The sequence below is a fragment of the Pholis gunnellus genome, assembly GCF_910591455.1.
Source record: "Pholis gunnellus genome assembly, chromosome: 4".
Lineage (NCBI taxonomy): Eukaryota > Metazoa > Chordata > Actinopteri > Perciformes > Pholidae > Pholis > Pholis gunnellus.
The window spans coordinates 23,416,100-23,430,179 of NC_136530.1; the positions used below are offsets into that span (position 1 = coordinate 23,416,100).

General features: G+C 41.7%; 1 protein-coding gene across 1 annotated transcript; it reads left to right on the forward strand.

Annotated features, from left to right (window-relative positions):
• Positions 1-4,777: 4,777 nt before the first annotated feature.
• Positions 4,778-7,667, forward strand: barhl2 (BarH-like homeobox 2; the record flags this gene model as incomplete). Its single annotated transcript, XM_079157977.1, has 3 exons — positions 4,778-5,348; positions 6,066-6,291; positions 7,364-7,667. 3 exons carry the CDS (start codon positions 4,778-4,780, stop codon positions 7,665-7,667), a joined length of 1,101 nt encoding a protein of 366 aa, XP_079014103.1.
• Positions 7,668-14,080: the final 6,413 nt, after the last annotated feature.

Below are 14,080 nucleotides of genomic sequence, written 5' to 3' on the forward strand. Positions count from 1 at the left end.
AACAGCTATATGCGAGTTGACTGGGATTTATTCAGAGAAGAAAACCTGATGAAGTTTGAGAGGAAATAGAGATGCTCCTCTATGATGGGCCTGAAATGTTGCCTCTTTTTTTCTGAGACAACCGTCTAAAAGATACAAAACATAATCTTTCCGAAGTGTAATAAAAGACGCTTTCAAAGGACTTTTATTTCAGGACTTGTTCAGGGACCAACATCCAGACACATCATCGGCATGATATTAACTGTGATTCTCTATATATTGACAAGCAATGAAGATGTTTTTTAATCCTCCCTGAACGTCTTGAGATGACGACTGTAGATTTTTGGGGAGTTTACTAACCAGCCAGTTTCCTCCAGTGCTCCTCTAAGCCATTCATCCTCTCTCGGCTCACCGGCGTGACCTCTCGGGGATCCACACAAACGCACACAAAAAGATCACGTGTGTGATGATACTTGGGAACACATGAGACCTCCGCGTGCCCAGATGTTTAATGCTCTTGAAGTTTGGGAAGATATTTCACAGGTTGGTTTCCCCCCCCCCCCCTTTACTAAAAGTAAGTCTTCATTGCAACAGAGTGATTTGCACCGACATGGTTGTAGGATTTTATAGGATTTGATTTTTAGGATTGTGAATAATCCAGCAGGGTGTGTATTTTATAAAGAGGTTTGACAGCCGGTGGCTCCGTATTCTGCCACATGGACGAATAACACATTTCCCTTTTTGAATAAATGCACTCCTCCTTAAACATTGACCACCAGACAGGAGAGAGACAACGAGGTTTGTTTAGTCACTGTGATCTTCTGACTTTGTGCATACCGTTGGACAGCTTGTCCTTTTTAGCAGCATTTAATCAATATAATTCCCTGACCATCTGTCAAGGACAACAGCGCTTTGATGGGATGGTCAGTCCGACATTAGACCACACTCTGCACATGCCACTGCTCTGGCCCTTTTCATACCATAACAATATGAACCCATAAGTACTGTTCCAAAAAAATTAAACACACTAAAAAAAAATGATACTAATAATTGCTGGAGATTTAACATTATCTCGAGTTATGTCTGAATGAAACAAACCTGTTGAAATGATTATTTATTGTTAAAATATTGTACGTTTGCTCATACATGACCAAAGTGTAAGTATAATTCCACAAAATGTACATTTCTTTAAGTCTCGTAATCATCACGTTTTAACGACTGAAATAACATGTCCATATTAGACTACGTGACTGGGATTCATTTCTTAAGTAGCTGTGATAGATTACAAACTATATTTTGTTATAATGTTTGTGAAGTTCAAAGGAAAAAGAGTTTCCTGCTTAAAAGTGACAGGTGTGTGAAATTTTTACTGGCCCTTGAAAATGTAAAAGCAATAGTGTCACATTGTTTTAATGAAAGGAAAAAAAGATGTATATGTATTTTAACTGGATGCATTTTACTATGAAAATCCTGCCTTAATAAAACCAACAACAAATACATTATTTTCTTGCATATTTTCATCATAACCAATCACCAACTCCCTTCATCATCTCTCCTGATTGGATCCTGCTTCTCATGACGTTGCTTCTAATTAAAGAAGGGGGAAGAGAGAGAGAGAGAGAGAGAGAGAGAGAGAGAGAGAGAGAGAGAGACCTCCAGTCTTTGATCATGGAGGCAGGGAACATCCGACTACTTAATCTACAGAAAACTTATTTTAACCTTCAGCATCTCTCTCTCTCTCTCTCTCTCTCTCTCTCTCTCTCTCTCTCTCTCACTCTTTTTAAAGCTCACTCCATCGCTGGTCCGCAGTGATTGACAGTCTAAATGCGGGGTGTCTCCTTGTAAACGCCGCCACTGTGCAACCCCAAAGGTCGCCAGCGGTGAAGTGACAGCTTACGCGCAAAGCCGCCAGAGAATCGATACGGATGCCCGCCACTGTTGCGCCGTCCCATCATCGACCATCAGCTGAGGCCAATAAGACGACACCCCTAACTGGTCGCGTTCAATCAGCTCCTGCGGCGCCGTATAGAGCTAATAAAGCGATTGATTGCTCCTGTTTGCGGTTGATGAACAGCCCGCATGCGCCTGTACACACACACACACACGCACGCACACACACACACACACACACACACACACACACACACACACACACACACACACACACACACACACACACACACACACGCACACACACACACACAGAATGACTGACATGTTTAAGCATCACTTCGATGTGATCTGAGCGATTTGCAGGGGAATAAGGTTGAGGAAAGGCCTGATTATTGGCTGCGTGTGGACAGAGTATTCTAATTAGTTTTCACTGTGGAGATAATCGTTTATGTTTGCACCATAATCGTGTTCCTGTATGACCGTGACTTTTGTTTTAGATTCAGCCTCATCGAGGGCTTACCGGCTGATTGTTGCGTTCAAGTCCGTTTTTCATTTTTGATACCAAAGTCCTCTGAGTCTTTTTTTTTTAAAGGGCAGCCGAGGCCTCAGCTTTGCTCGTGAACTTCACACTCCGGCAGACTCGCTTTGTCGCCGCCTTGTGCTCGAACGTTGCACGTCGCGCGGGAGAAAGTGCAGCAGTGAGAAGGAAGTCTTCTAATCTGTTAGATAAATAAAAGCGGACTTTTCTGCGGTTTTACTCGCCGAAACATTTAAGGACATTTCACTAAAATGTATTAATTTCATTTTTAACTTCAATTAACTGACTCTTTGATTTTTTTTTTTTAACGAAATACAGAAATTGAAATGCACTATTCCTTATTTGATTGTTCCAGAGACAGCATGCTGCAAGAGGGGGGGGGGGGGGCAAAAAAAAACAGCCAAACACTGAACGTTTTAGCATATGTGAATAATCAAAATATTAAAGCCGTTAATTAGAGGCTGCTGCTCTACAGCTTGTTGGCTGTTCAAAGCATTTGAATTATTAATACTAGTTCAACATTTTTATTTTCTAGCGCAACCATGTCTGAGTGTAGAGACATTTAAACATAGGCGAAAAAGAAGTTAAAAACCTAAAAGGCATTTTTTTTAATGATAGGGTGAGTAGCTTTTTTTATCAAGTACATTAAATGTATTGGCATTTTCTGCATACAAATAACAATAGAATTTAAATAAAGAAATATACAATCAATACATGGCGTTTGAATTAATAAAGTCCCTGGCTAGTTGTAATTTAAAAAAGGTAATTTAAATCAGAAACAAACCTACGAATCCGGATTTCTGAGCGTGAACAACAGCTTAAAATCTTCATCCGTCTCACATCATTAATCGTCGTCATCGTCAACTTGCTGAGGAGGAAGATTTAAAAAAAACGCTAATAAGATAAACCTGCTCGATGATTCATCCTTAAATTCCGGAAAAAGTGCGCAGGCTGTGTGAGAAGGAAAAGTCCATCTGAAAGAAGATTTCACGTCCGCCGAAAAAGAAAAAAAAAAGTGGCGCACGAGCATACATTCACCTATGTGTGAGAAGTGACATTTCCCACGAACAGACATCATCCGGAGAGCGTGCAGCCTCCCTGCAGACACTTTGTCAGCTGAACGCGACGCACATTTTCCCTCCACATCCCTCAAATCTGCACGTCGACGGGGGAAAGTACCGAATTCCTACTACCTTTGAACGCTCATTAGCACCTCATAATTACTTTACTAATTAGGATGACATGGTTATTAACAAGATGCGCTGTCATGACAGTCACCACCACCACTCCTCCCCATTCCTAAATATGTCGACCTCGCGGCTCTGAAGAATACATCCATGAAGATATGTCAGCATGGCCTCAAATAGGTGGTTTTTTTCTCCAAATTATTTTTTTTCAATTTCAAATCAGGTCTGAAAATACGTTTAGTTCAAATATGGCAACAGTTGAGCCTTTTACTCTCTTTGAGTAACTCAATAAAATAAAGCTTCAAGAGCCAATAAACTGAATTGCTATCTGAAAATAAATGATACATTTATAGTTCGCCCTACCATAGTGCCCGAGCCACTGGATTTCAGCCTTTTAGTTAGACTTTATCAAATTGTTCAGAGCTCAGAATTTAATTTGAATCTTCTATCTATTTTATATTTTAATTTCCACTTCCGCGGTCTTTCTGTCGCAGCTCGGGTATTTCATATACAATTGTTTACAGCGTGGCCTTAAAGCACACGCATGCTTTTTCCTCCTTACTTTTTTTTTTGGTCAAAAGAGCTATTCTAGAATTAAACTCAACTCAACGGTTGGCTTGAACTGTCTCGATAAAGAAACAACTCCCTGATTGGCGAGGCGCCGGAGCCGGTCAGGCTGGGAGCCAATGGCGGCGGAGGGAGGTGGGGCGGCGGGGCCGGGAGAAAAGGCGTCGAGTGTTTATTATAAAGGAGAAAATATTAATTCCCCCCTCGCCGTGGGCCGTGACGTCAGTATAGGAAGTCATTGTAGAGCAACACTGGAGCGATTAGCAGCAAAAAGGGGGAGCCTGATGTCGAGGAGTCAGCCCTATGTATATCTCTCTATACGCCTCAACTTTTAACACAAAGTTCAATATCCAAACACAAAAAGCGACGTGGACTACGCAGACCCCGCACTTTGCTTCCCCGCATGTTCACTGAATGTAACATCCATGGACCATCCGAGCCGCTTGTAAACGTGGATTTTCTCTCTTGGGTTTTTATTTCTCAACTATTTTTTCTTAATTTATTTTTTTCCCTGCAACTCCCGATTTAATTTTTGCTGACTTTCTCCTGGGTTCGCATCGAAAGGAGAAGCACCTCGCTGATGTTATGACGACTCCATCACTCCTTTCTTAACATGGACGGATCCAGCGGGTCGAGTTTTGGGATAGACACTATTTTATCCAGCGCGTCTAACTCTGGCAACCCCGTGCTGATGAACGGAGATTTTCGCCTCGGCGACAGCAGGACCACGGATTTCAGGAACCTGGCGACCCCTTCGCCATGCTCGGAGATAGACACTGTGGGAACGGCCCCTTCGTCCCCCATCTCGGTCACCATGGAGCACGCCGCCGATCCGCATCTGGTCCAGGACAGCCTTCAGCAGCATCACCACCACCACCACCACAACCACAACCAGCCGCAGAGTTTGCCGCTGTCGCCCCAGCAGCAGCAGCAGCAGCCGCTCGCCGGGGCCGGCTGCGCCCCCAGGAGCGCCACCTCCTCGTTCCTAATCAAAGACATTTTGGGCGACAGCAAACCGCTGGCCGCCTGCGCACCTTACAGCACCAGTATGTCCTCGCCCCATCACACGCCAAAACCAGAAAGTGCCACGGCCCCGGACGGCTTCAGGCCCAAGTTGGAACAGGACGAGATCAGAGGGAAGTTGGACAAAAGAGACGACATTCAGAGCGAACTGAAATGCAACGGTAAGAGCACCTTTATCTGTTTGAGCTATTGTTGTTGCGTTTGCTGAAAATGCAGTTGAGGTGAATTATTATGGGCTACAAAAAATAAAAGTGTAGCCAACACAAATAAATATAGACCAGGGATTGAGCAAAACAAATATTTAAAATATATATATGAATAATGCTAATAATATTAATGCTGCACTGTCTGATTCTTTGTCTGAGTGCAGCTTTCCTTTATTAGTGTAATAGATGTGAAAACAGATGTAAGCCTGGTGATTTTCCCCGTGCGCGAGGCCTCCCTAGTGGGTCAATTAGAGAGATTATTGTTCTTCCTAGAGGGGGATCATGGTGCACTGGAAACCAGCTACAAATAGAGATGGATTGACATATTGATTTCTCGTTTTCTCAAGGAAAAGAAGCAACATAAAAAAATAAATAATAATAAAACAAAAAACTTCAGGTGACAAATCCACACAAATGGGTTTTTTTGTATTGCTCTAGCTTCGCTTTCGTGCCACACGTGTGAGCAACTCCGAGCAAGTATTTATAAAGTTTGACTGGAGGCATGGAGGGCTGAGCGTTGCACCTGCGCGTGGTTATTTTGGGTTTATTTTAATGGGCTCAGTATTGAAAAGGTAGAAATACATAAATAAAAATGTTTTCTTTTTTGGACAGTGAGTGAGGAATTATAGGCCTGATTGTTTCATGTTTCACTTTTAATTCCACCGTTTTTAGGGGCTAAAGAGGAAGGCGACCGGGAAATCTCCAGCAGCAGAGACAGTCCCCAGATGCGCACGAAAAAGCCTCGCAAAGCACGGACAGCCTTTACCGACCACCAGCTCAACCAGCTGGAGAGAAGCTTCGAGCGACAGAAATACCTCAGCGTGCAGGACCGCATGGACCTGGCCGCGGCTCTCAACCTGACCGACACACAAGTCAAGACGTGGTACCAAAACAGACGGTAGGTCACCACACCAGCACATGGGTGCAGACACAACAACAAAAAACACAGAGCCTCATATTGGTCCTGTAAAAACAAACAACTCTTTATTGGGGGAGTGATCCACGTGAGCATGAACCACACTGAGACGTTACTATAGATTTACAATTAGAAACATGTTAACATATTATGTATTCAGGGAAATATGTTAGTCTACATCACATTTATGATACATTTCATTTTTTAAATTTATATTTAATATATTTAAAGCTGCTGAATAGTTTTTTTGTATTTCAGCCAGTCATATTCACTTCCCGCATGTCTGACAGGCCTTTATTTTGACACTGCCATTTCTAATCAATGTAAAGTCAAAAACCGAGGCAGCACAGCCATGTTCAACTTTTATTCTAAACGCATCTAATTTTCAGCATTTTGTATTTTGAGAGGAAAAAAGATACTTCTATTTTTGTTGACTGAATACATTTAGACAGGCTGACGTCATGACAAATTCAAAAATAAAAGTCCTGGCTCATGTCAAGATGTAGCATATTTTGCAGGAAAAAAAAGAACATTACAAATGTTCTCAAACATGTATTTATTAAGATAATTTTTTGCTTGCCTTTTGGTTTGCAGCTTCACTTGGCCTATTGCTCATATTCTATTTAAACAGTTAGTCAATGCAGACAGTTCATTCAATTTGGATATGAGATTATTATATTTCTGGCCACATATGTTGTTGATGCACATTTTGCCTCCTCGGTAATACTGCTGAAAATATAACAGTAATATATATATATTTAAAACATTCTGTAACTTTTATTTCACCTACGACTCTTCAAAATAAAGGCGTATTTGAATACTTTAGATACTTTGTGCAGGTGTGAGACAAGTGTGCTTTGATAAGTTTGGACCAAAGCGCATCAGCACTGTGCTGTCTTGATATGTCCTTCTTTGCCTAATTAAACCTTAACCATAATGTGGTGCCTGCAATAATTAGGCCTCTGCATACCAATTAAAAGAGGCGTTTGGGGAATTAGTGAGAGCGCGAGCTGATTAAATAATTCATCTCTTGTATTTTGATCTGATTCTCCAGGACGAAGTGGAAGAGGCAAACGGCGGTCGGATTAGAGCTGCTGGCTGAAGCAGGAAACTACTCGGCCTTACAGAGAATGTTCCCGTCGCCCTATTTCTACCACCCGAGCCTGCTGGGCACCGTGGACAGCACGACAGCGGCCGCGGCAGCCGCAGCCATGTACAGCAGTATGTACCGGACTCCTACCGCGCCGCATCCCAACCTCCAGAGACCTCTGGTCCCGAGGGTGCTCATTCATGGCTTTGGGCCGGGGGGGCAACCGGCACTAAACCCGCTGTCTAACCCCATGTCCGGACCGCGATAGAACTCGATACAAGACGAGCAAAAGACGATGAGACCAGAAACCTGGTTGAAGACGTGATGTGAGTAACTGCATCGGAACCACATTGCAGGACTTGTGCTCTCTCTCTCTCAAAAAAAGACCAATTTAAAGACATTTTACAGAAGTAAAGGAGGTATTTAATATAGGCCCAAATAGCCTGAGGCCAGTCCTAAAGACTCTCTCTGTCCGGGCCGAGACAGACCACGAGGACGGCTCATGTCTGATTGTTTGTTTGTTTGTCTTTTGTACAAATACACTTACATTAGCAAATAAACTTATAAAGTTTATTAGATGGAGAAGAACGGAATGAATAAAGAAGTAATGATACTAATTGAATTGCAGACGCTTCTATTCGGACTTGAGTCCAAATTTCCTTCTTTTTTTTACGCAAACTTTTATACAAGAGGAATGTATTCATGTACCAATTACACATTATTGATCATAAACCGGGTTTAATATTTTCTTAATAGTGTTTAGCACTTGGATTTTTCTAATATGAAAAATAATTCACAGCTACCATGTGGCTCTTATTTTATTAATATACATATTATAAAATAATGTTATGTATATATATTTACATATTAATTCTAATTATTAGGCTACAGTGGTGTTTTACCCAGAGTTCACCCCCTCTTTTTAAATGGCTGACGTCATTTTGTATGACATAAATGGATCAACGTAAATAATTAGTTGTGGGAGCATATGGTGTTTAAATTGCAAGACATTTGATTCGGGCTCAAACCGGTCATTTTTCCACGCCTATGTGTCTCTTGTTTACCAGCACATACATATGGATGCGCAGCAGCTGATTGGTGGTAGGATGAATGGTTGTGATGAGTCGGGTTTACTGGGAATGTGGCCTTGGCTTAGCAGCTGTTCCCTGGGAGCACAGCAGACAATAAGCCTGCATTTCTCAGCGTGAGCGATCAGGGAGAAGAAGCCTGCAAGAAAAAAAAAAACCTGTCTGATAATCTGCTCCTTCAATAACCATTTGCCGTCAGTTAACTCGTTTGAGAGCGAATAATCTCACTGCACATTGTAGTATTTCCAAATATTTTCTCCTATACGTCATTAGCATTTCAGCATCACCTTGCTTTAATTTATTATAAATGACTTTGTTCTGCATTGCGCTTCGTTTTAAAAGGATGCTCTCCTGTGGTCATCCGTGTGTCTGCACTGCGGCAAGACGCTTTTACGGGAGCAAAAAACTAAACAAACAGAGCGTGGGTCTGAAATTAAGTGTTATCAAAATCCTTTTTTCCCCTTAATTTAGCCTCCTATAAGCGTGCACCCGGGAGAATAGGCCCATGGCGGGGAGGCGCTTCGTGCGAATTAGCGCCTCGGGGCCCGCTTGTTTGGGTTTCTTTATTTTTCCCCCCGAACCATCGCTTACTACAGTGAGCCAAATTGACCTTTGCTGCTCTATAAAACAAATTAAATTAAATTACAAAACGAAGATAGCGTGCAAACCTGCAGTATTATTTAACTTTTGTTTTCCTTCTTCAGACATTCTGAAGAGGTTATGAGCGCTTGTTTATTGTTTATTTTCGAGAAAATATTTTGTACATTTTTTTTAAGGGCAGTCACTCCGCCAGTAAACACAGGCTTAAGTTCAGCTGTTTCTTAATACTTGGAACACATGTTAATGTCGCCTGTTTAAGCCGCCTGCTTGTCAGTCACTGCATGGACACTTCTCCCTGTCATTCAGTGTGTGTGTGTGTGTGTGTGTGTGTGTGCGTGTTTTCTCTCTCTCTCCTCCCGTTTAACCAAATTGCCAGGGCCAGAATTATGATGGCGCCCTCCTCGTACAGTGCAGCGTTCAGAGTAATTACACTAAATACAACATCCATTCTCATTAGATCTCAGGGTGTATGGATAACGGAGCGAAGAAGAAGAAGAAGAAGAGAGCAGGCCGTCGGAGGATAAATCGCTCTCTTCTTGTAAAGCAGCGATTGCGGAAAAAAAAGCAAACATATCGCCAGTGTTGGAAAAATATTAGTCTACCATACTGACCCTACCGCGTCTGCCCATTACTGCTGTAGTATAGTGCCGACGCATGTTGTTCATATGCATGACTTCTGCAGCATTATTTATTTATCGCACTCTGCGGGTGGGGGTGGTGTCGGCGGCTGTGCGGGCTGTTCCCAATTCATTAATAATAGCCTGAGCCATACAGCAGCACTGAATTAATAGGCTGCTACCAGCTCCTACTACCTGCTAATTCTGGCCGTTGCTATCACTTATATATATATATATATATATTTATTTATATAGTTGTAATAATGTATTATTGTTTAGAACAAAGCAGCTTTCAGTCAACTGGGCCACAGTGAGTCTGAGTTAAACTGGCAGCTTACTGGCATGTTCTGTCAATGGCAGTATGAATGCATATTTATCTTTATTATTATTTTAAGGCTTGATGAGGTTTAAAGACGAAAGTCGACGAAAATCTAAACGCGACGTTTTCTAGAAAGCTGTCCTGATAGAACATGACATGCGATGATATTATTTTGACTACAAGTCCCTGTCAATTTTCTGCTGAGGCCAAACGGAGCTTTTTTTGGAGAAGATGAGCAATACTTGAGAACACACAATCACCGGTTTAAAAAAAAAAAAAAAAGGGCAGCAGACTTGAATAAAGAGGATTAGGCCTTTCTTTTACATGGTGCATATTATCCAGAACAGATGGGCTTTAGAGAGTCGTTTTCTTCTTCTTCTTCTTGCCTCAAGGAACCTTGTTGGGCACTTTAATTGCCACTTCTTTTTTTTTTTCTTCCCCCAACTGATGTAATGGTGGGATATCTTTTTCATTACAATAATGAGGTAACACTTGCTCTCCTTGGCCTCTCATTATCACATCTCCTACATCACTCACTAAACACAAATTTAACCCCACCCCCTTCCCCTCCAAAAAAAAGAAAAAGAAAATCCCTGGCGCTAACTTCTCCCATACATCTTTTACACTGTTATCAACAGCTGCTGCCTACCGTCCCTCTGCCCTGCCTGTGTCCACGAGTCCTTTTCATTCCGGGCCTGCAGGAGAATTTAAAGCTCTGCATAATAGTAGTTTGACCAAGGCAGGTGGGGGGGGTATCAGATTGCACACGTTGTATTGCATTGATGCGCTGGTGACAGTGAGTACCCTGCGAGAAACTGGAGTTGGATGAACACTCTTGATATTTTCTCCGTGGGTGCTCCTTTAACTATATTTCCCCCAATAATCAGCACTCTGTGAAAGAAAAAACTAAAAAGGGTGTTCTCCCAATTTCCTCTATGGCAGCAAGGTGACGGTGCTCCACGTATTTGTAAAATATTGTTATTGTGTCATCCAAATAGCATGGATGTGTGCCAAATCTTCAAATAATTTAAATGGAAGGTTAAAAACAATACTTTTAAGGAAGGAAAAAACCCACATCTTTCAACATGAATTAGCGTTCAGTTTACTAAAACATGTACATGTATGTAACATTTACTTATTCACAAGGTTTTTATTTATTGTTATAAACACTAAACTTTTCTGGGATCTTTCCTGACAACCTCTAAGTAAATGTTGGGATAAAAGAGGCCGAAAATGAATATTTCTTTTGACATATCTTGTCTTATTTGTCCATAGCTACAGTGTATTTAATCAAATTAACTGGAGATTCATTTTTAATTTACTAAATGATGATGTTGTAACTCTGGGAGATCCTTAAACATTGATGCTGGGTCTTATCCACAAGCTATTTTCTTATCTAAAGTGCACTGAGACTATCAACGACTTTTTTGTTTCTCTTGTGTGCCCAGAGTTGCCATTCTCTCTGACCTGGCAACATGTTACCTCCAGTCTCTCTGTGATAATATCACAAATTAGCCACACAAAGTATTTCTGATTTAAAAAATTGCTTTATACGGACTAAAATGCTCCTACAGTTCGGTTTGTTGAGAGCGGCGAGTTAGCAGTGAACAGGCCTGTTGACACGGAGGCTGCATGCCATCCACTCGTCATCTCATAAACACCCACCTCACGCCTGAGCCTCGACTAGCCCGGACATCTGCAGCAGTCCCGCTGAATGATGCCGCGTAGCTGCGACATATCAGAGTTTAAATGGCCTCATCATTTCAGCAAATCCAGCCAGTTTCCCTGCTCTCCTTTTTTTTTTTTTTGTCAAGTGACAGGACAGCTGATGGCAGAGAAGCTCCGCTACCTTTCAAGTTTCAACCAGGCGCCGTCACCATGCGACCGCACAACCGAGGAGAAGAAAAAAAAAGTCTGTCAGCAGTGATGTCAAAAGCTTCAGTTTTTACAGAGCAATTAGGGGTTTCATCACAGCGGAGCGATGTCAGGATTCATTACGGCTCAGCAACAGCTAATTGCTTCAAGGTTAAAGTAACAGATCTGACGGCATTATATTTTAAGTGACAGACTCAAATTCTGGTGGTGTTTCACAGAGCACAGAGCTGACATTAAGGGAGTGTGCTCGGGAGGATGGGGGCTGAGAAGCAATTGAAATTACTGCACATTAGGCTTGTGATTGGTTAGAGTAGCAGGAACATGCACTGGGTGTTTGGGTCTATGAGAGGGGGGAAACAAAGGACAATGTAACATGCACTTTGCAAACGTCCTTTCAAGTACTCCATTCTTGAATTGTCATGAGTATAAAGTACCGACCAGACGGAAACCTTCGGGTCTGAAAAAGGGAAGCCAATGCAGAAGTGCCTTAAACCTTCATTCAGGGGGCGACTCCTCTGGTTGTAAAAAGAAGTCTGATTGTATAGAAGTCTATAAGAAAATGACTCTACTTCCCACTCGATTTATTACCTCAGTAAACACTGTTAGCATGAGTTTATGGACTCAAGAGCTAGTTTCAAGTCTTCTTCAACACAACACGATGTTCATTTAGTAAATGACGGTCCCATTTAGAGTAAAATAGACCAAATATCAGGGTATGCTTTAGGGCGGGGCTACCTTGTGATTGACAGGTGGCTACCACGGCGCTATCCGGTGTTTTCAGATCAAGAAAGTTAATTCTATCATTTTTGGTCGTCTAAAAATGTCTTATTCAGAGTTCGGTTGTACTTAGCTCCACGCTCTTGAGTCAATTCTGGTTGACACGAGAAGGGACGTCAAGATGACAACGGCCAAAAACCAAGATGGTGACAACCGAAATGCCAAATTTGAGGCTTTAAAACCACAGACCACAAACCAATGGGGCTAAGTCTAAGTTCTCATACAGTCTGTGGTACTGACCCACTATGTGAAACTATGGACAACTCTAATTTCTGTTAGAACTTTTACTCCTGTCTAAACTGCTCAGCACTGTTTAAGTGTTTAAGTCCTTTTTGCTTTAGACCTCTTACGATGAAGCAATATCTCCTTGTGATCCCTCGAATGGCTGAAAAGTTAAAGCTACGGTATTTTACAAGAAAGAATCAAAGATATGAGTTCATCAAGAATTTAGATATTGTTGTTTTTCCCCATCAGGTCAATCTTCTCACGACCACGGGAAGGCTTTCTGACCCCGAGGTTAGGAGGAGGTGGTGCAACATCAGCGTTTATCTGGAGTTGTGTTTCTATGGACACCAAGCAAATGTAGATCTAAAAGTCATTTTAGCTCAGTTTTGGTCTCCACCAACTCCTGAGAAAGACATCTGCCTGTTTAGGTACTAGATGCTCCACTGTGTTCAACAGCTGGCTTATTACTCTGTCTGGTACTTGGTCATTTCTTTTGCTGAGCAACTAGGCCACAGTGGGTAAAGAGGTAAGGTTGCCGGCCTGACAACCGGGAAAAATGGGCAGAAAGTTGCTATAAAATGCTGTATAACACAGGAACACTAGTCATTTTCCGTAGCGTCATCACTACAGAAGACCCCTTTCACATGTCGTCACATGTAATTTTCCGATTATGTTTTTTATTGTGTGCTTCACACACATACAAAAAGGCAGACAAGGTGGGTTTTACAGATGAAAATCGATCAATAAATATATCGAAACACAAAAACAGCAGGACTGGAAAACAAAAAGCAGGTACAAATCAAGTAAAAACTGTACAAGCTATGTTAAAGGTCGAAATGAAACAAATACACCAAAAGAAACAACTATAACCATGATGTATATATATACTAGTGCTGGGCAGCGATAGCCCAGCACTAGTATATATACAAGCATACATATATACACATGCCTGGTAAACATCCATACATATACACTCACATCAGATCAACACCTGATCTGTGTTGTTAATATAAAATATTGACTTTTGCCGCTTTAAGATATGGCAAGAGTGAGCTACAGCACTAGAGATCTTTGGCTTTAGTCCGGGCTAAGCTAGCAACCTTGTATTTAGACCTTTTCATATCGTAATGACCCAAATTACGAGAAAAATCGAATGTATTTGAGCAAAATGAATTATAGA